Source organism: Carettochelys insculpta, chromosome 26 (assembly GCF_033958435.1).
Source record: "Carettochelys insculpta isolate YL-2023 chromosome 26, ASM3395843v1, whole genome shotgun sequence".
Classification (NCBI taxonomy): Eukaryota; Metazoa; Chordata; order Testudines; family Carettochelyidae; genus Carettochelys; species Carettochelys insculpta.
The window spans coordinates 11,812,603-11,834,172 of record NC_134162.1 but is presented as its reverse complement, the minus strand read 5'-3'; the positions used below and the strand labels follow the sequence as shown (position 1 = coordinate 11,834,172).

The 21,570-nt window shown below is 41.9% G+C and overlaps 1 protein-coding gene and 1 long non-coding RNA gene across 5 annotated transcripts in view; both read right to left on the bottom strand.

Annotated features, from left to right (window-relative positions):
* Nucleotides 1-642: 642 nt before the first annotated feature.
* Nucleotides 643-4,292, bottom strand: LOC142001744 (interleukin-20-like). The gene is made up of 5 exons (XM_074977266.1): nucleotides 4,137-4,292; nucleotides 3,330-3,395; nucleotides 1,369-1,521; nucleotides 828-902; nucleotides 643-720 (listed from the first exon to the last, which is right to left on the bottom strand). The coding sequence occupies exons 1-5, from the start codon at nucleotides 4,290-4,292 to the stop codon at nucleotides 643-645; spliced, it is 528 nt and encodes a 175-aa protein (XP_074833367.1).
* Nucleotides 4,293-9,967: 5,675 nt separating this feature from the next.
* Nucleotides 9,968-21,570, bottom strand: part of LOC142001937 (uncharacterized) — a 37,388-nt gene continuing 25,785 nt past the window's right edge. For all 4 annotated transcript variants that reach the window (XR_012642588.1, XR_012642587.1, XR_012642586.1 and 1 more), the window contains one exon: nucleotides 9,968-10,390. This is a non-coding gene — a long non-coding RNA (uncharacterized LOC142001937). The remainder of the gene's footprint in view (nucleotides 10,391-21,570) is intronic.

The following is a 21,570-nucleotide window of genomic DNA, read 5'->3' as shown; positions in this document are numbered from 1 at the left end:
ATAAATTATTTTGTATAGAAAATAGTTTCAAGTGAAGAGAAACACAAGGACACTAAGCATTATTTCCAGACGCAATAGCAATTATTTTGTGGTATAAAAAGAAAAATTAGGGGGGCCAATCCTGCAAATCTTCCACAGTCTGTACTTCTGTTAGCTTTAGTGGGAGTTCACATCCAAGGGGGGGATCTTGAAAGGTTGAACACTACAATTCTTTACAAATACCTAGATTGAAGTGTCTCCCAAGGCACGTTCTGTGCTTTCCAAACACAGGTGAAGCTACAAGCCTTGTCCCAAAGAGCAAGCAATCTAAATAATACTTTCATGAAATTGCTACAAGAGACTCCTCTAACCACCACTAAAAAAAATAATTAAAAACTACCCTCCTTAGCAGAGATGGTCTTTCAAGGCTAATCAGGAAGACAAGTGCTATGAATTGAAAAACCACAGGTGAGCTTTAAGTAATTGGTTCTTTATGCAAGACACTCTCTCAACATTTATGGCAGGATCAAATGCCAGTTCTTGTTTCTGGGAAGACCTCTAAAGAAAGTTGGATTAAGACCTTATTCGAAACTCCTCATTAGGGCAGTTGAGCAACTTTAAAGAACCTTTAATAGTTGCATGCTGGTTACTGCATTCTGTTCTCTAATAAACCTTCTCCATCCAGTCTAGTAGGATATCCAGCTCCCCGAGGGATTTCATTGCTGCAGAAGTGATGTTCATCTGGAAGCAGATTGGAAAAAAATATTTGGCAAATAATTATGGTACTCTGAAAATAAGCAAAAAGGAACCTGAGTCTTTGCATTAGCAAACAAGTCTAACCAATTTACCTGTCCATAATTGGCAAGAATTTGTTTATATTTCTCTATTGCTTGCTCTCCACAACTGCATGCATTTTGTTCATGCTAGAAAAATAAGAAAGTATTCATTAGGCTTTTTGCTTTGGCAAGCTGTGGGTTTCTGCTTAATACAGATATGATTTTATAGGCTAGCTCTTGCTAAACTGTATGAAGTATTGCATCCCCTTAAATCAGACTACCTCATTTAAGGACAAAATTCATCGCTGGGTGGAAGGCTAGTCCAGGATTCCAATTAAAAACAATTTTTCAGATTGAAACAGGAGCTGTGTGGTGCAAGGGTAAATCAGAAAGACTCCCACTGATGAGTACAGAGGAACAATTCTTTTCAGAGTGTTTTGATGCTTGTGTTCCTTGTTAGAGCCCACAGCAACCTGAATTCTCTTTTCAGCAAACTTTTTGGAACCTCAGGAAATGTTTGGGCTGATTTATTTCATCTATTCCAGGTTTGTTCATATTCCTCATGGTAATGGATTTAACAAACATTTTAGGGACTTATTGAAACCTTACATACACATTGTTTGAATGTGTTCTTGATACTGAGGAAATAGTTGGCTATGCTGCTGATTTTCCGGTTGATCTGAGAATCCTCAGTTTTGCAGTGCCTGAAGACCATGTCCACATAGAATCTTAAAAGGTGGTGGATGATGCAGCATCTGTCTGTAGACTAAAGAGAAAGAGTTTCTTTTCTTTTTCAATGCCTTACAAATGGCTATCAGAAACTATAATTGGCTATCACTCCACCCATCACTAACATGCAGCCATCTTCGGTGCTAATTGTAGGTGTTGAAGAGATCATTTATTTTAAAATTCTATTTGATGCATTTTAAGACAATAGCTTTGGCATAATTTCCCAAAGAATTCAGCTCCAGGTCAGTCCCTGCCTGGAGCAATTCTCCTGCAACAGACCATGGCATGACAATCATGACTGCCTCAGTTTCCCTATTCAGAGTCACCACCAACACTATGCAAGTTCTCTTGACGCCACTGAAACCTTCTACGGGCTGGTTTATAATGAGAGATTGGGCAAATGGTCCACATCACAAGTTCCAAACACATGCAATTCACTTCTCACCCCAGTGCCAATTGTCATTAAGATCAAGTGCCATCTGGCTCCATGGTTTCCCATGTATCATACACTGGCACCTTGGACCATGGCCAGACTTTGCAGCAGTCCTCGAGCCAGGACAGACACCTCAACCCTTTCTACTGGAGTGTAACTTCTACTGTTCCCCGTGGGAGCCCCAGAGCCTCTCTACTGGGAGATCATCTTTCCCAAGAGAGCATCCCTCATGCCCCCTGGCCCTCTCAAGGCTCTTCTGATGGCTGGCTCTCTGATCCTGGAATTCAGCAGGTAAGCCCTCCACTACTTCTCTGCCTAATTTCCTTGGCTCTGGCTCAGAGCCCACAAGTAACTCCCTCTTATTACTCAAGCTGGAATAGAATAAGGTTGCCAGGATCATCCTCCAAATCTACTATGAAAAGTTCCACAGGGTTTGTTAAATATCAACAAGCAGCCAAGAATTTGGCTACATGCCTCTTCCAAAAGATGATACCTCCAGCTCTACAGCATCTTCCAACATGCTTACTAAATTATCATCACCAGCATCTTCCTGCAGCACCTCTGAGTTCCTTAGTAGTCTCCCATCCCAAAGGCTGATCTAGCCTGAGGTTTCTTTACTTGGGAGAGCTGAAGAGAATCAATTGTAGCAATATACTGAGCAAAACAGTTTTATCTGCTGTTCATTATCACAAGAGCTGGCTACAGAACCAGGAAGTCATAGCATAATAGAATCATAGAACTGGAAGGACCCTCAAGAGAACATCAGGACCAGTCCCCTGCACTCATGGCAGAACCAAGCACCACCTAGACCATCCTTGTCAGGCATTTGTCTAACCTACTCATAATTCATGTAATGAATCCATGTTAGTCCATTTAGCTATGTAAATGTATTCCTACTACAGCTGCATGGGAACCTGAATTTCTGCTTCAAAGTAAATCTTGCAATTTTGAAGTGTGTTTTCTTTCTGAAACAAAATAAAATGTTTCATTTCTTAGTTGCTTGTGAAGCAATTTTAAAAAATGGTTTTCAGGTCAATCAAAATGTCTCATTTCAATTTTGATTTTTCTATTATTTTAAATTATTTTATTTAAAATAGAAGCCATTTTGAAATAAAAAGATATTTTGAAATGAAAGAAATCCAAATATTCTATACCAAAAAATTGACTTTGTTTTGATTGTTCTTTCTCCAAATAAAATTTTGTTGAAATCATTTCCTGTGGAAAACGCCTCTGGTCACAAAAGACTATTTTCTGAGGGAATGCTGTTCTACTGAAATCTTGCAACCAGCTCTAATTCACACCTTGGTGGAATTTCATAGTCAGCCTTGAGCACTGGCCCACTTAAAATTAGCTGTAAGAGATATATACAACAACAAAGGAAAGTTGGATGGAGAGGCCATAACGGTACCTACATTGATTTTATGCAGGGAGTATGGGTATGATAGAATGCTTATGGTTCGGACGGTGTCTCTGGCTTGCTAAACAGAAAGAGAGAAATGCAATGATGTTAGTGCATGTCAACTACTGAGATGTTTAGACAGCTAATACCCATCACATATAAACAGAGCTTTTCTTCTTAAAAACTGAAAGTGAAACCCATGCTGGGGAAAGCTCCAGGTTGATGATATGTGGAGAACAAAATCTGCTTGAAAAACAGGTTCAGCATGCTCAGCAGCAAGGCAAGCTTCCCCTAATTACCCCTTCAATGACTTCAATGGATCTGGGGTAAAGAAAGGATGAGCTGATTGTCCAATGCTCATTCTGTCCTGGTCACTTTGAGACTGCCCACCAAACTGTTTTGTTCTTGTCTATCATGGTGGGGGAGACTGGTTCTTTTTAAGCTCAGAAAGAATTGGACTGAGAACCATCAAAACTCATTTCACAGAGAGGTGACCTAAGAGACATGAGATGGTGACAACTTTGGACACCCGCTTCTCAATTGCCTTGTACCTTATGTTGTCATTTGCACCAGTGCAAAGTGAAAGAGCCAACACGTCTGAGAAATAGCATTGTATGCTCTTTGTTCTTAGTCAGTGATGAAAATGACTGTACAAGACATGGAGCAAGGAAGAATCTGGCCCTGGCTCACTACTGAACCTCCATAACCCACTCTCCTGAGGCAACCAGTCCCCAGGTAACTGATTCTAAAGAGATGTTCATTGGTCAAATGATAATTGCAAAGGGCTTTTCACATCTACAGCACACAGGGCAATACTTACAATCGTTTCTTTGATGGCTGTGAATCTGGCTCTGATTTCCTTAACATTCATGGAAATCATACAGGGTCCAGATTGAAAGATTTTCTTCCCAGTTGTTGGCATCAGATACAACCAGCATGTTGCAGAAAGGAGGCAGAGGGAGAGGCAGACCTTCATATTGCTGAAGCGTAAGAAAGCTCTGGCTGGCTGGGATAGCTGCTCAATGGGGAGAAAATATTTCTTCATGATCCTTCATCTAGACAGTTTAAAAAATATACTCTCCCCCTCTTAAGCTACATCAACACTAGAGAGTTTTGTTGACAAAACCCCAGTTTTGTCGATAAAACTCATGGAGCGTCCGCACTAAAATGCGTTCTGTCGACATACTGTTGACAGAACTCAACACTTTTGTCGACAGCCTCCTCCCTCTTCCCCATGAGGCTGAATGCTTTTCTCCACAGACTCTATTGACAAACAAGCCATGTGGAAACTCCACTGGGCTGCTCTGTCTACTGTGCTTCCAGGTGGCTGTTCTGTCAAGAGAGCGGCCAGGCAGTCCAGCCACTATAGACAGAGCGATCTGCTTTAGTGTGTGGCCACAATCTGTTGACAGAAGTTTTGTCGGACGGTGTCTTCTGACAGTAACTTCTGCTGACAGATCGCAGTAGCGTAGCCATAGCCTTTGGGTTTTGTACCAAGGTGAACTCCATCTTCCATGCACCATCCTCCCTCCCCACATACACCCAGTCAAACTCTTGCTTTTATTTATGGGGACATGATTGCAGCTCTTTTCCCCCCTTCAACATAACAGCTGAACAGGAGCATGCTTGGGAGTGTTTTACCCCTCTAAAAAAGTTATCCAAGGCCTTAGTCCTCATGAAGGCATGTTTACATAAACACTTGCAGTCATCCACATGAAAAAAAAATTGGACAGGAAAGACCAAATAGCTATATTAGAGAGACAAATGTTGCATATTTATCATACCGCTTGATTGCATATTTATGTATTTTATATATTGTGTAGTATATAAAGCATACATGTGAATATTTATAAGTTCATATTTTACACACACAAACTATATACACATACATACAAACACACTGTATGATACAGACAGCTGGCTAAAAGTTTTTAATCAGCAGTTACATTCAGTGAGAAATGGCCTTTCAAAGGTGACCTTTTTCGTAAAAATATTTCTTGTGCTTTTAAAAAATATTTTTACTACAATGAAAGTAAAGTGAAATGGTCATTTCATTTTGTTTCAAAATTGGCCCTTTTTGTTTTGTTTCCATTCTTGGGTTATTTTATTTTGTCTGCCTGTCTTTCATCCCTTTTCTTCTCTGTTTTCCCCCATATCTTTGTTTCCCCCAGAAAGGAGAGGAAAAGAACCAAAACTGAAATAAAACATTTTTTATTTGAAATTCACAAAAACAAAACGTTTCCTACTGATTTGTTCAGTCAAAAATAATACGTTCCATAATTTTGGAATGAAAAAATGTCTTAATCAAAACTTTTCATGGAAAAATTCATGTAGTCCTAATTACATATTTCAAACTGTTTGGAACTTAAAGCAGCTGTATTGGAAGCAACTACCTGCATTTTTTCCCCAGAACTGATAGGCATGCTGAGACCAAGAATGGAAAGCTATATCCCAAAAGAAACTATTTTCCCTCAAAAAATTAGAAGCAACTGAAAGTACCAGGTTACCACAACAATAATTGTGATACTTTAACTAAAGTTTTTGATAGCACTGAAAATGAGCTAATTAATTAACAAAATCTAATAGGTGTGTATATACCTATATACCTATGTAGACTGTATTAATATAAATAGCTTGATTATAGACAGGTACAACAGATGGATTGGTTGCATAGATAATACAAATATATTGGTGCCTTACCTTATTCTGTAATATGTATTCACTTGCTTCTTGATGTGCTGTCTCACCTGGAAAGTGCTGATCATTTTTATGCAGGAGTAGGGAGGAAATGCCTCTGGATCAACTTTTGGGATTCTTCCCACTTTTCTCATTACTTTATTTCCCCCTTCCTACATATCCTGACTTAGTTAGTTAATAAAAGGGGCCAAGTTTCTCCCTCCTACAGGTGTCATTCCTGCACATGGGAGTGGAAAGTCTTGGAGTTTCCTTGAAATTTCTCCTTTGTGGGGGAGAAGCAGGACTTTGCATAGGCGTTATGTCTGTTCACCTGCTGATCATAAGGGACTTGATGGAGTCCAGGGGGTGCCAGTGCCCATAATTTTCCCCCTCCTCCTGCTTCCTCCAGTCTTGAAAGAATTGTGCTGCCACTGCCAGGGGCTTTCTGGAGAAAGGCCACCCCTGGATTCCCTAGGGGACAAGGATGTGTGTGTGCGATGGTGCTTCGCAGCAGAGGTAAGAAGCAGAGCTGAAACTGCTGGAGGGTGGAATGTCTGGTGTCATGGTGGTACTGCAGTCAGGGGAAATAGCGTGACTCATGAGGAAATCCTGAGAGTTGGCCATACTGTTCCCAACAACTGTTCACTTGGCTGCATAGGTCACAGTAGTTATATGATGCACTCAGCGCTCTGGGAAGAGCTCTTGCCCTCAGCTTTGCAGGCCAAATGAACAGACAATGGAATGCCTGATGACAGCTTCCTCGTCTCACTCAGGGTATGGTACGCGACAATGGAGGGGTAATTTCCAGCCTGTACATATACCTGTACTAGCTTGGATCGAATTTGTGAGCTAAAAATAGCAGTGCTGCTGCAGCTGCATGGATGACAGGAGGACCTAGCTGTCCTGAGGTATATTCCTAGGGTCTTGGATCAGATTGTGCTAGGTGCAGCTAACCCATCCCACCACCTGTGTAGCTGTAGCTACCCTGCTATAACTCAGTATACACTAGTTCAGGGGTCAGCAACTTTTCCAAGGCAAAGTGCTGAAATTTGACCTTTTGACCTCTTTTGTACGGTTAGAGTGCCAGTCATACATTTTAAAGTCACTAATAGTCCTACTTACAACAGCTTCATTCATAAATAAATAAAGATATGGAAGTTTATCTGTTAGGTGGTGGTTGGTAGCATTAGCTGGTCTTTTGTTAAACCACAGGCAAGCTCCCAGCTGCATGGGGGTAAAAGGTGGAGCAGAGCACCCACCTTGCATGCCAAAGAAAGCCAGCTTGCGTGCCACTCTTGGCATCCATGCCAGGGGTCATTGACCCCTGCACTAGCTCAATCAGAGCCATCATGGCTGGAAGTTGCAGCGTCAGCTCCAGTACACCCATATCCCTAGGATCCATTTGCATTTCAGCATCACCCAGCAAATGGAGATTTCCAGAGCCATGGAGGCAAGAACTTTCAGAACTCAGCTCTCATGTACGTACTGGAATAAGTGATCAGATTTTCAGGCAAGTCAGCCTTTTGGATCCATGCTCTGAACAGCCCAAAGTTACGCAACTATTCCAGGGTCATCTTTTTTTCCAGATTCAAGTGAGAGTTCTGGCCACGTCATCCAAAGGATAATCCACCCACATCTTGGAAATGCTCTCTACACAGCAGGAGCAATGCGATTTTAGCCCCAGAGATTGTTCTGCCGTGAACAACCACCCAGTGGGAAATAGTGGCTGTCTTTAGGAAAGAACAATCTTTGTATTATAGAGAGTGCTGGCCAGTGGGAGGTCAGCCTAAAAACAGATTTTACTAAATTCATTAGGAACCAAATCTTGAACTCCTTACTCAAGTTCGACTCAGTCTTAAAATTCAGCAAGTTCAGAGTTCTGCCTGAGTAAGGCCTTTGTGAAAGCTGAGGAAGAAGTTCTGAGTATGGCCCTTCCAACTGGGTAATGTATTAACTGCTATGGAAATCTAATTGTCCATTACTTTATGTTAAGCTATTTGAATATTTGAGCTATGCCCGTGATGCAGGAGCACAGACACACCAAGCCAGAAACATGGGACAGTCACAGACCTGGACACAGCTGACTGAACGTGCCATAACGTGGAAAACCAGTGAATCGCACAAGGAGTGCAGCTTACTCAGGTTACTCAGTACAGAACAATGTCTTTGAAGGAGCAGAAATTCACAGAATCAAAGGAGTTAGAAGCAGACCTTTAGCAGACCCAAGCTGTTCCCCTAAGGATCAGTGCAGGATTGATCCCTATACTGTAATCTACAGCTCTCAGTGCTTTAAACATCTCAGAAGTTGACCTTCCACTTGGGAGATGCCATACAACTAAAGCGGCAATAACACACTGTATAAGCAGGACAATATCTAATCTACTTATGACTCTTTTCCAGAGGGTGATTAAGGATTTGATTCCTCTTATAAAGCCCTAAACAATTTGGGGGTCTGTATAACTTGACATTATTTCCTTCCGCTTTTATGTGGAAGCTAATAAAAACCTCAGTAGTGACTGGAAAGGCAGGGGTTTGGGAATGAATGGGATGGGAGCAAGAGCCATGGAGCTGAATCAAGCAAGGAATCCATAATAGAGAATAACTATCATTATAATGAGGACCCAGGGAAACAGATAATAGTTTTTCGGTATCTATAGACAGGCCTAGCAGAGGGTATGAATGCACAGCATCTTAGAGCCTACAGGAGTGATTCTCCCAGCCCAGGTGGACAGTCTGAGGCCAGCACTCTAAACACAGCCATATAGCCAGGTCTTTAGTACCATCACTCAGAACGGATGTCAATTTATAGATTCTCAGCCTGGAAGGACCTGTGGTGATCACCTAGCCTGACTTTTGATACATACAGCACCTGGCTGAGTAATTTTTTTGACGAGCAAATTAAACTTCTCCAGTATTTTCATCAATGTGGTAGGATTATTACACGTCTCATGACAAAACGGCCAAGCTCTTATACCCACTGTGATGTTGTCTTCCACCAAGTGCCTGGCACAACCCTATCTGACTCTGCCACCAAATGTGGCTCAAGACCCTGTAGATGGAAACCTGGAATATGCGTTCCAGCTGAGCTCACCTCCAATCCACATAATAAACACCTCTCACCATGGCTGTGACTCTGCCTGACAACAAAAAACAGCTAACGCAATTAGAGGAGGAAATACATCCAAAGCAGGTTGCAGTTTCCCCTTGAGGAGGTGCTGGAAAAAGTTCCTATAGCCTGGAGCCGTGTGGCACAATGCACTCCACCCTTGGTTCCCGGCTGCCACCTGGCAAATGCAATGAAAAATTATGCTTCTCTCAGAGGAAGGGAATGGGCACTTGTTAAGCTCACCTGACAAAGTCAGTTTCCACATGTGCCCCCAGCTCTCCTATCCCTCCCATGACTCCCAGTAAGGAACTAAAGACAGAAATTGTTACTCAATAACTATGTAAATCATGGATGAGAAGAAGGGAAATTTTAAAGCTAAACTGACTTTTCAAAAAGCAATTAGGTTAAACACTAATAAAAGAAAAGCATTGGTGGGTCACTATACACTGACCAGGCAGGCAAAGAAAGGATGGTCTAGCAATTAGAGCACTAACCTGGGATAGCTTCCCTGCTCTGCCACAGAATTCTTTTGTGACCTTGGGCAAGTCATTTAGTCTCTCTGCCGCAATTCCCTACCTGTAAAATGCCTTACCTCAGAGACATATTATAAGCATGAATACATTACAGGACCCTTAGGGGCTGGTCAAAAAACACTAAGTATTTTCTGTGAAAACTTTAAAACTTCCAGGACGGTTTCAATTTTTCATCAAAATGAAATTAATACCCCCCAACCCCCACAAAAATCAGTTTAACTTGAATCAAATTAAAATTGCTCAGGGTTTCTGTTCAGTGGGTAAATGGAGATAGAGTAAGAGAAAAGGAGACTTAAAAACAAAACAAAACAAACAAACCCTCAAGGCTTTTAAAACGATGTTTCAAAGCAATTTCTCATCAAAATACAACTTTTTATGAGAAACAAAAGTCATCTCCAATAAGTTTTTTTTTTTTTGGTAAAAAATATTGACTGAAAGACAATCAATCTGCTTAGCTACACATGTTGCTATGATTGCAGCCCTCCAGTTCCTGTTCTCCGCTTTCTTCACCCTCTCTCCAAACTCCATTGAGCACAGAGTCCATTTTTAGGGCGCATTGCAGAAGTTCAAAGCTCTAATCTCCTAAAATATGTCCTCTCCTCCATGGCCGTGAACAGCTGTATTCTCCTGGAACAATGAAACATTCAGGCTGCTGGGGCAGGAGGCAGAACTTCCACAGGTTTTGGACCTTGGACAGCAGGCGTCCCTCCGACAAGAGATAGTTCACCTCTTTCAGAACTCAGACTGACCCAATGTGCACTGAAATACATGGAAAAGTGCCTGTTAATTGCAAAGAGTGGGCTCAGAATTCAGCGTTCACACTGACACAAAACAAAGTATTCCTAATCATGTACAGGAGTTTTTTTTTAAAAAAATTCCAATAAAAGCCAGTTTTCACATAGGCATGGAAGAAAAGGGGGAAAAAACCCAGATAATGGGCATTCCTGGAACATGCTAGGATGAGAGTACATACAGAGCTCTGAATGGTAAAATGGGAATTGACTTGAGGTTACATCCTGTAACGACAAAAGCACCTGAACAGTCAACAGAGCACATTTGCAAGCAAAGTTTATGTTCCTCAGCAATCTCAGCAACATTCTGGTTTTGGAATTCTCTGTCACCCATGACTACTGTTTAGACTAGTCAGAACTAATTGCGGAAACTCCTCCTTTAATTCTTTCCATGTTGTGTGAAGGGCCATTTCAGGATTGTGGTATATTTAAGCCCTGGGCCCAGTTGTAGAAGACTGACTGAAAAATCATTTCTCCTTAATAAAATAGGAGGGAACATTCCACAATTTTCCTGAGTGTCATACCAAAAATAGTGGACAGCTTAATGAAAAAAAAATTGCCTGTCTGTACCTTGGGAACTACGAAGGTGACTGCAAATATTCTGGCAGGATCGATTACCATTAAATGGAGTCAAAACAAAATACTTATCCAGATCAGACTCCACCAGTGCCTACAACATTAAGGTCTTCCACAGGGCTGGAGGGTATGAGAGAGAACAGAGTTTTTCTGGACACACATGAATTAAAAGTAACAGAGAGAAAGCCGTGCTAGTCTATATACTATCAAAACAAAAAAGAAGTCCAGTATGCTTTTTTGTTATGAATTAAAAGAGTTGTTCAAAAAATAGGTCCTGAATCCAATCCCAGTAGGTAGCACTAGAGGGCAATAAACTATCAGTCATGGCATGATCATTTTGGGCTGTTTGATCTTAGAGCAGGGAAATTTGCATACTTCCAATATAGATGTGCTGCATCAGTTCCAAAGAGGGGAACCAGGCTCGACTGTACCAATGCCCTGACACCATTGCAAATTCCCCTGATCTAGACAAACCCTAGCGCCCAGCTCCCAAGCTCAGCACCTGACCTGACTGGTCAGACAGTGCATGACACAGACATGTAGGGATGGGGAGGATGTTGGGAGTGATCCTCCTCCCATGCCTTACAGTTGCTAAGCAGCTTCCAACACACCCCTGATCACTTATTCGGTCCCCTGTGGGTCACAGGCTCCTTGTTGTGTAATGCTCTCTGAAAGCTGAGCATTTGGGTGGCTGCCCAGGAGAGATTCAGGTGCTGCCCAGCTAATTAGCAGAGCTCCCACAGTGGACTGCATTCATTTTTATAGACTGTGCACATCTGCACACAGCTTGGTGCACATAAAATTTATTCTGCCCCTGGATGGAAAAAATTAGAGGGAACCCTGCTGTGGTGCATTTGAAATTAAGCTATGTAACTAAGAGAGTTTGGGTGACTTGCCCAAAGTCACCCGCAGAGTCGGTAACAGTGACAGACTTAGAAGTCAGGTGGACCCTTCTTGACTCATGCCCGGAACGTAAGACAGCTCCGAGAGTCCCTGGTTCTGAGTCCCATTCAGCGTCCGCAGGACGACGGGGCATCCCTGCCGAGCATCACTGAGCTACACAAGTCAGTGAAACCAGAAGCAGAAAGATTAAAATAAAACCATGACTGGGATAGGGCACGAGGTCAGTCCTCCCCCACACCTGCACTGCACTTGCAGCTGCCTACACATGCAGAACTACAGTGTCATTACTGAAATGTGTACTCTTTGTTTCCCTTCTAACATTGCGTCAGTCACAAACTCTCCTCACTTTAGTTTCCTTTGAAGCATCCAGTGTTTGTTTCTTTTCCAGTGACATAAATGATGAATTCACCTTGCTATCATCACCCTCCCTATGTGATACTATGAAGTGCTGTCACCACCTGGAAAATAACCTGTATGGATTCCCCTGCTATGGCAGCCCACCTCCCTTACCTATCAATATAATCTCTCCACTGTCACCTCTGATTAGTGCAGTGACTAAAGAGTTTCTCATTAAGTGTCATCGTCACTGCACAGCAAAACAGGCTGGTGTATTCACGTCACTGTGAAAATGACAAAAGCACCATTACAATTATGTCTGCAAAAACAACTGTAGCCATTGTAGAAAATCCTAGGTTCCTGCATGACGAAGGACTGTCTGAAGATGAAGAACTAAGTAACCTAGTCCTGGTGATTAGTAACAGAGAGAAAGCCGTGCTAGTCTACATACTATCAAAACAAAAAAGCAGTAAAGTAGCACTTTAAAGACTAACAAAATAATTTATTAGGTGAGCTTTCGTGGGACAGACCCACTTCTCCAGACCATAGCAATACCAGAACAGACTCAATAGTTAAGGCACAGAGAACCAAAAATAGTAATCAAAGTTGACAAATCAGAAAAAAATCATCAAGGTGAGCAAATCAGAGAGCAGAGGGGCGGGTGGGGGGTGGCCAAGAATTAGTTTAAGCCAAGTATGCAAAAGAGCCCCTATAGTGTCCCAGAAAATTTGCATCCCGGTTCAAACCACGTGTTAATGTGTTGAATTTGAATATGAAAGAGAGTTCATCAGTCTCTCTTTCCAAAGCAGAGTGAAAATGCTTCTTCAATTAGACGGGCACCTGCATAGCCCCACAATATGCTAATATATTTATGGAGGACCTGGAACAACAATTCCTCAGCTCTCGTTCCCTATTACCCCTTCTCTACTTAAGATACATTGATGACATCTTTATGATTTGGACCCATAGTATGGAGACTCTAGAAGAATTCCACAGAGACTTTAACAATCTGAACCCCACCATCAACCTATGCCTCGATTACTCCACCTGAGAGATACACTTCCTGGACACTACAGTACAAATCAAGGATGGCCTGATCGGTACCACACTGTACTGGAAACCCACTGATCGCTATACTTACCGACACGCTTCTAGCTTCCATCCTGCACACATAACTAAATCCAGTGTTTACAGTCTAGCCCTTAGGTACAATCGCATTTGCTCTGATCCTACTGATAGACCAAAAACTACAAGATCTTTACCAAATATTCATAAACCTGAATTATCCACCAGGAGAAATAAAAAAAAAACGAAACAAATTGACAGGGCCAGACGAATACCCAGAGACCAGCTACTCCAAGATAGGCCCAAAAAAGCCAAGAACAGAACACCACTGGTCATCACCTACAGCCCACAACTCAAACCACCGCAACGCATTTTTAAAGACCTACAACCTATCCTGAATCAGGATGCCACACTCCAGAAGGCCTGAGGTGACAGGCCTGTTCTCTCCTGCAGATAACCTCCCAACCTGATGAGGATTCTCACCAACAGCCACAGTCTATACCCCAGGAACACCAGTCCTGGGACTTTTCCTTGCAACAAAGCCCGCTGCCAGCTTTGCCCACATCTCTATTCTGGAGATACCATCACTGGACCTAACCAGGTTATTCACAGAATCACAGGCACATTCTCATGTTCCTCACCTAACATCATATATGCCATCATGTGCCAACAATGCCCAGATGCTTTGTATATTGGACAGACTTCAAACTCTTTCAGACAAAGAGTTAATGGGCACAAAACAGACATGAAAACACTCCTGATCCACAAACCAGTTAGTCTACATTTTAATGGAGTGGGCCATTCTGTTAATGACTTAAGAGTTTGCGTCTCATTGAAGAAAAATTTTCACTCTGCTTTGGAAAGAGAGACTGATGAACTCTCTTTCTTATTCAAATTCAACACATTGACACATGGTTTGAACCAGGATGCAAATTTTCTGGGACACTCTAGGGGCTCTCTCTCATACTTGGCTTAATCTAATTCTTGACTCTTGCCCCCCCCCCGCCCCGCCCGCTGCTCTCTGATTTGCTCACCTTGATAATTTTTTTCTGATTTGTCAGCCTTGATTACTGTTTTTGGTTCTCTGTGCCTTAACTATTGAGTCTGTTCTGGTCTGGCTATGGGCTGAAGAAGTGGGTCTGTCCCAGGAAAGCTCAACTAATAAATTATTTCGTTCGTCTTTAAAGTGCTACTTTACTGCTATTTTGTTTTGCCCTGGAGAGCACAGCAGGAAAGCCAGCTCCCACTTAAGAACACAGAAGGTCATCTGGGTTCATGGCAATTCATTCATAAAGGTTAACATAGGTCCTACTGGGGCATTTACGTCTGTGAGATTTCACATAATGGATCCACATATGCAGAGTCCTTTATATCAGGGTGAGTATGGTCATTAAAACCCCATAGTACACATTCAACCTTCACCAAACTCTTTTAGCTCAAACACTTCCATGCTTCTTGGCCGGGGGTGGGAAAGCATGCTCTCCCAGGAATAGTTGAGCTCATGTAAATTTTAATTTTAGACCTCAGGTAAAAGGTCTATAGGACTTAGGAACTTTTAACGATACATAGGCTTCTATGTAACTTTTGAAAATGATGGTTGGACTCTTAAATCACTTCACTTCTGAACATTTTACACATCAGTTGCATCAGTATACTCTTCCACGGGCTATTTGGTTGAACTGCCCTGCATATCAATCGTATGACAAGGCAGTTTTGCTACGATAGAGAGAACTGAAAATATTGTATTAAATATTTCTGGGTTGCAGGTGATTTCATGCTTCCCCTGTTTTACAGACAAGGTTTAGGTGGCTCTCTCCCACCCATTCGGTAACGGAAGAAGAGGTTTATTACAAATAGGCCATCATTAGTTTTAGTGATACACAAAGAAAACCCACAGTGAATGGTAGTATTTGATCTTAAGGAATTATTTGCAAAATACTTCTAGGAAAGACCGCTGAGACACAAAGCAGATAAATTGTTCAGGAAAACTGAGGGTGAAGGGGGAATACCAAACTTCAGGGTTCCATTAAACCAGATAATTCTCACCTACTTACACTGAGCCTGGGAAAAAGACATAGTGACATATTTCCAGTTTTCCAGCATAAGTCAGAAGAACTCCACTGAAGTCAGTGGGAACTGCTGGGTTCTCACCATTTTCAAAAAACAGCCTACTTTTTTAGGTGCCTGAGTATGGATTTAGGAGCTTAATTTTAGGTATCCAAGTTTGGAAGAGTTGATCTAATTTACCTGTTTCCAGGCACAAATAATTTGGAATGACCCACAATCCATTTTTGTTTGTGTTTGTTTTTCATGACCACACATATTAAGTAACATGATGAATGACCCTCAGATAACAAGCAAGAAAGCTCACATGGGTTTGCCAAGGGACTTTAGTTCTATTATCTTATGGGAACTGCTTCCATTAGGCTTGTACTCACCGGGGATTAAGAGAAGAACTGCTTGCTTGTTTCCTTAAATATGCCGCAGAAATCATCATACTATGCCAGACTAATTATAACAGGTGCTACCTTAAGTATTGATAATTCTTTGGCAGAACTGTTGCTGTGGCTTGAAGCTTTTCATTTGGACAGCCTAAAAGTGGAGGCTTAATGGTCATGAAATTAACCATACCAAAATAAATAAATATATCAGATCTAGAGCCCAATTAGGACCTCACTTGCATCCCAGGAGTGCTGGAACAATGTGTATGGTGGCGATGCTGAAAGCCCTTGAACCAAGTAGTAATCCTTGTACATAATAGAAAACACCTCAAGCTATGGGGTGTAGCAGCAGCCCCAGCAACCCTAGCTCCAGAATTTATGCTGACGTCAGTGCAAATCTGGAGCAACACTACTCTGGTCAATGAATTTACACTAGGGTCCGTGAGATCAGTATGCATCACTTTGCATTTTTTCCATCAATACACTTCCATTGCTCCACACACAAGATGGAATCACGTGTTTGCACCGCTGTTTCTTCTGCCCCCTACCACCTTCATAAAAATTGGGCTGCATTCTGTTCACTTTTATTCAGCACAGTAGGTTATTAATAAACCCAAATAGTCTCTCATCATAATACAGTTGCCAAACTTAATACTCAAGATATGGTTCCTTCAGCCACAGCTCTGCAGTGCTGCTGACAGCAGTAGAAAATTGTTTTTCTCAGTAAACTGAGCAGATATGACTCAGAAGACATGCTGGGAGCTGATATGGGCTGATAGGTATGGTGCAAACAGTGCCGTCTTTGCATCACGTTTCTGACCATAACCACTTTAAGAATTCTGAAAATCAAATATGACCCATTGCATTTTGGAGAATCGCAAAGCTTGCTCACAGCTAACCTTAAACAAAATACAACACTTATTCAGCACACAAACAGGTATTCTAAAGATCCAGAGATAAAAACGGCAATTGAATCAGGTTACAAAGCTGGAGGATTCCATCCTCAAAAGCTCTCTGGTTGCTTTTCTACTCAGCATGGAAAAGTACATTCCCTTAAGCCTAGGACCTCATTTCAAGGAATGCTATAGACTGATGGGTTCCAGGAGAGAGCCAATACCAATCCATTAGGATTTAGGCAAGTAGGGTTCAATTTCTGACTCTACTTAGAGATGTACTGTGTGATCCTGGGCAAACCCAGGAGAGTGACATGCCTAAATACATTTAGAAATCTGTTGCTTTGCCTCTGTTTGCCTCAAATCCTGATCTGTAAAATAGGGATAATAATGTCAATTTCGCAAGTGTTCTGTCCAGGTGTGCCTCAATTCTCCATCTGTATGAGGGGAATAGTGGGTTGACCTCACAAGTGTGTGGTGAGGATAATTACACTAAAGATTGTGCCAGGCTTGAATATTAGGGATATGGTGGGTCACACAAGTACTTAAGATAGTTAGGAGGAAAAGAGTCAGCTGTGAGGAAATCCTGACTTCATTGAAGTTACTGAGAGCTTTGCCATTGATGTCCCTGGGGCCAGGAACACCCTGCCCCCACTGACATGTTCAATAGACTCAAAAATAATCAACTCTTTAGTGACAGCCAAAGGACTGATGCTTATTCCAGACTTATGCCAAGTTTAAAAAAAGAACTCATTTGAAAAAATCAAAAGAATTTCCAGGCCTCGCTGAATAGTGAACAAAATTGTAGTTCACTTCTTACATGTCTACCGAGATCAGGATGTCACTGTGCACAGGACTGTACAAGCACACTGCTCCTTCCTGAAAGAGCTTATAGCATAAATAAACAAGCTGGACCAAAGGTGGGAGACAAGCACCATTACCATCACATTTTCCAGTGGGAGAACTGAGGCACAAAGAGGTGGAGTCCAGCCTGAACTCAGATCTCTTGCCTTCTAGTCCAGCAGCTCAATCATTTCTCTATTTATTATGGAGAACAATTGAAACATGTCTGCTAATTACTAATAATTAGTTTCCAACATATACAAACACAGAGGCAACTTTCCCTCAGATTGGTGCAAAATAAAACTCTGCTGGAAAAGTTAGATTCATGTTTAAGGAACAGTTTGCTACAGCAGCTAATTATGGCTCTGCAAGCATTGCAGAATGCATGTGTTTTAATTCTACCTCAACAAGAAAAATGAATGGCCTGGGGAATAGGTAATGCGATTCCATCTTTCAGTCCAAGGTCACTGGTTACCATTTCCACTCAAGTGCCCAAAAGATGTCTCACTCTGTGGTGTACAGGAAATTATTTTGGTGGCTGTCAGTCCAGGTCCTAAACCATCAGGCATCTACACTACAAAAAACACCATCACAATCAGTGACCTCTTGACAGAAGGTAATAGAAGCATGCAGTGAAATCCTGACTCATTGGTGTTAATAGCAAAGTTCCCACTGAGGTCAGGATTCCCTCAAAACAAGATTCAATACTCCAGTTCCTTGTAGATTTCCTCTTTGAGGAAGCTTCCATTGCCACTACTTGTGATATATCTGTTCTGGGGATAAAAACAGGAACTGAGACCTCAGGAACTAAAAAAAAAGTTAAGGATGAACTAATGGCTTCTACAGCTGGGCAAAAACTTGAACTCATTATCTTAATGACCACAGCTATCACCACCCCCAAAGAGAAAGGCATGGTGAATGTCTTTACAATTTAACTTTACATCTCACAAATTTGTAAAAGGACACATTCGTGGATTTCACCAGAAATCTACAACATGGCTATGTCTATACTATAGACATCTTTCGAAAGAGGGCGTCCACACACAAAAAAGCAGATCAAAAGAGTGAGCTGCTCTTTCGAAAGAGAGTGTCCACATAGCCACCCACTCTTTAAAAAGAATAGGCCAGGGATCAAAAACGAAGACTGTTCTTTCAAGAGAAGGGCCCTGTGGAGCATCTACACATGTTTGCTTTTGAAAGGGGGCACTCTTCCTGAAACGAGAAAGGAAGAGTGATTTCAAAAGGAGTACCACATTCTTTTCATTTACTTTCATAAAGAACACTTTGTGTGTGTAGACGCTCCGTGGGCTCTTTTACAAGAGCCCCCTTCTTTCAAACAATCTTTTGAAAGAACTTGCTAGTGCAGACGCAGCCTATGTGAATTAGTATAAAGACCACTGTCTTTGCAAAAGACTTGTCTTAGCAAAGTACCCAAGCACACATTTCACTGGGACTTCTTGGGTACTTGAAGTTAAGCTTGTGCCTAAGTGCTTTGTTGGATTGGAGCCCAAAATGAGAGAGTTCATTGAACTTCTGCTAATTTGAAAGAACTGTCATGTAGCTGGATGCAAAAATGAATTGGTGGTTCTTGTGAAATTTTCACAAGAAAACTATGACATTCTGGGAATTTTCCAAAGGGGTTAACTTTCACTCTATTGTGGTGAATTTCACAGTTTGGCAATTATTTTCAAGTCATTTCAGAAGCAATGAAATTTTTTGTTAATTTTGACAATTTTCACTAAACTTGTCATTTCAGCAAAGAAAAAAAAAGGAAGAACATGGGAGCAAAGAACTGTTTTGTAATTGAATATGAGCACAGGCTTTCTGATAAAAAGTGCAGAAAAAAAAAACCCAACCCCAATCTGAGATGCCATAGGCTTGCACTATCCTGAAAACATGAATTCACACAGAGTCTCCTACTCCACTGGCAAGAGCGCAGACAGTAAGTGAATCATAAATACGTTTCAGTTTTCAGAAGGTTTAGGAATTCTTTTGATGTGGGCATCTGACATTTCAGAACGTTGGCTTCTAAAGGCAAATGGTAGGAGTGATGAGTGAAAAATGAAAAGCATGAAAAACAGACAATTTTCAAAAAGGTTCATGATCCTCAGAGTAGTCTATGCCCCAGAACGTCCCAAATCTTGGTTCAGAAAGAGATCTATTTGAATAAAGCTGTCTTGGAGGCTCTTTCTTGGAAAGGATGTTGCAGTCAATGAGTGAGAAGCTCCTTTTAAGCAGATGAATTTTAAGGTTATTCAAAGCTCCACAAAACCACCTGCATACATCCCTCCCTGGATAATTTGTGCTAAGCATAAATGCTGAACTTTTCTCTCTAACAAAAGCAGGCTATAGAATGCATTATTATTATTAATTTGTTTATTAAAGTACCACCTACAGGCTCCAATGGAATTTGGAACATACACACACAGAGTGAGTACCCCAGACAGCGTGCAATCTAAATAAACAAGACAAAGGATAAGAAGGGAAACTGAGGCACAGAGCAGCAGCAAAACTTACTCTCAAGCAGGCCAGTGACAGAGCCAGGATTCAAAGAGAATAACATGTTCCAAGAATAACAAGAGGTCCTGTGGCACCATATAGACTAACAGATATTTTGGATCACAAGCATTTTGGGCAAAGACCCGCTTCGTTAGATGCATGAGTCATGTCTCATGAATGCTGTCTCTCTGACTACTTGGATATATAGACAGCCTGTTCCTCCTTCAAATTTATCTTCTATTTCCAAATTCCTTGTTCAACAATTCAGTAAAAACTCTGGGTGCAGGGTTCATCTGCAAGCAGTATGTCACAAGTATTTGAGGTTCAGCATTTGAAGGCAATTCATTTAAGCATTCAATGGAATTCACACAGAAAATTTATTTTACATTATTTATCTGACTCTGTCCACAACAAACAGTGGCATTGCTGAAAAAAGTAAAGCAACAAGTCATTTACAAAGTGATCATAACTAATTATCTCATTGTATATATATGAAGTAGAGGACTGAGGATTTGAAATAGGTTGGCTGGGCCCTGCATTCACACTAGGCATGAACATTTCCTGTGCATTTATGAAATACAGTGATTTACATGATAATTGCTAATGCTTTAGACAGGCAATAACCTGTCTTTTAAAGCTCTCATCTCACTCCTTTGGCCTTAGGACAATGGTCTATGAATAAATATTCTCAGTAATCAATGAATAAGCATTACTCAGTCACTGCAGTGTGTACATAATAGAATTCACAGCCAGCAGTGTTCTTGTCTAACAACAGGTAAAATCACAAGTATCCCAGCAGTTAAATTAGAATGTCCAGAGTCATATTAATTAACAAAATCCTCATTATCTATTTGTACCATGGCTGTGCCTGGGCGCATGGACCTTGATCCTGCTCTACTAAGTGTCATATAAACACTGACCATTAAGATAGTCCCTGCTTCTGTAGAGTGTATCACATAAATAATCCATGTCACTTAGACTTTGGAGTTGGGGGGGTTGGGGGGGGGAAAAGGACAATGACTTTGACAGCAATTGTATTTCAGGATATACATGGGGAAAGTTACCAGAGCCATTCTATCCATAGGATGGCTGGAGGCAGCAAGAGGCAACTGTTGCAGGGATTCTGAAGGGTGCACTGGCCAAATGCCCCCACCCCACCCCACCCCACCCCCGCTCTGCCTGTGCCCCACCCCTTCCCTGCCCCTGATCCTCCCATATCCCCCCTCCCTGCTTCTGCTCCACCCCTGCCCACCTGTTCCCACAGACACATTGCATCCTAGGCATAACACAGGAACTGTGCAGCCCAGGAATAGCACTTTCAGGCTGCACCACTGCAGGGGGAGGGAATGGGAAGGGCTGCCTCCATACTCAGACATGTCCCAGTGCTCATGGTGAGTGTGTGGGTCAATACAGGGAGTGCATGTGCCCCCCTGCATGCCACATGGAGCCTGTGGGAGTGGCTGCCCCAGAACCCACACTCTGGGGAGAAGGGCCTGCAGTGGCTGCATCAACTGTCCTACGGGCAGAGCCCAGGGCAGCCTCAGGCATTACCTGGCATGGGTTGGAAGCAGGGCTCTCACCCCCATTGCAGC

What these genes read in the sequence shown, in the direction of transcription:
- LOC142001744 (XM_074977266.1), bottom strand. Translation starts at nt 4,292, where the DNA reads ATGAAGGTCTGCCTCTCCCTCTGCCTCCTTTCTGCAACATGCTGGTTG. An exon ending in ACTCCCTGCATAAAATCAAT is followed by an intron (nt 1,522 to 3,329) that starts GTAGGTACCGTT and finishes CTTTCTCTTTAG; the next exon opens with TCTACAGACAGATGCTGCAT. An exon ending in TTCTTGCCAATTATGGACAG is followed by an intron (nt 721 to 827) that starts GTAAATTGGTTA and finishes ATCTGCTTCCAG; the next exon opens with ATGAACATCACTTCTGCAGC.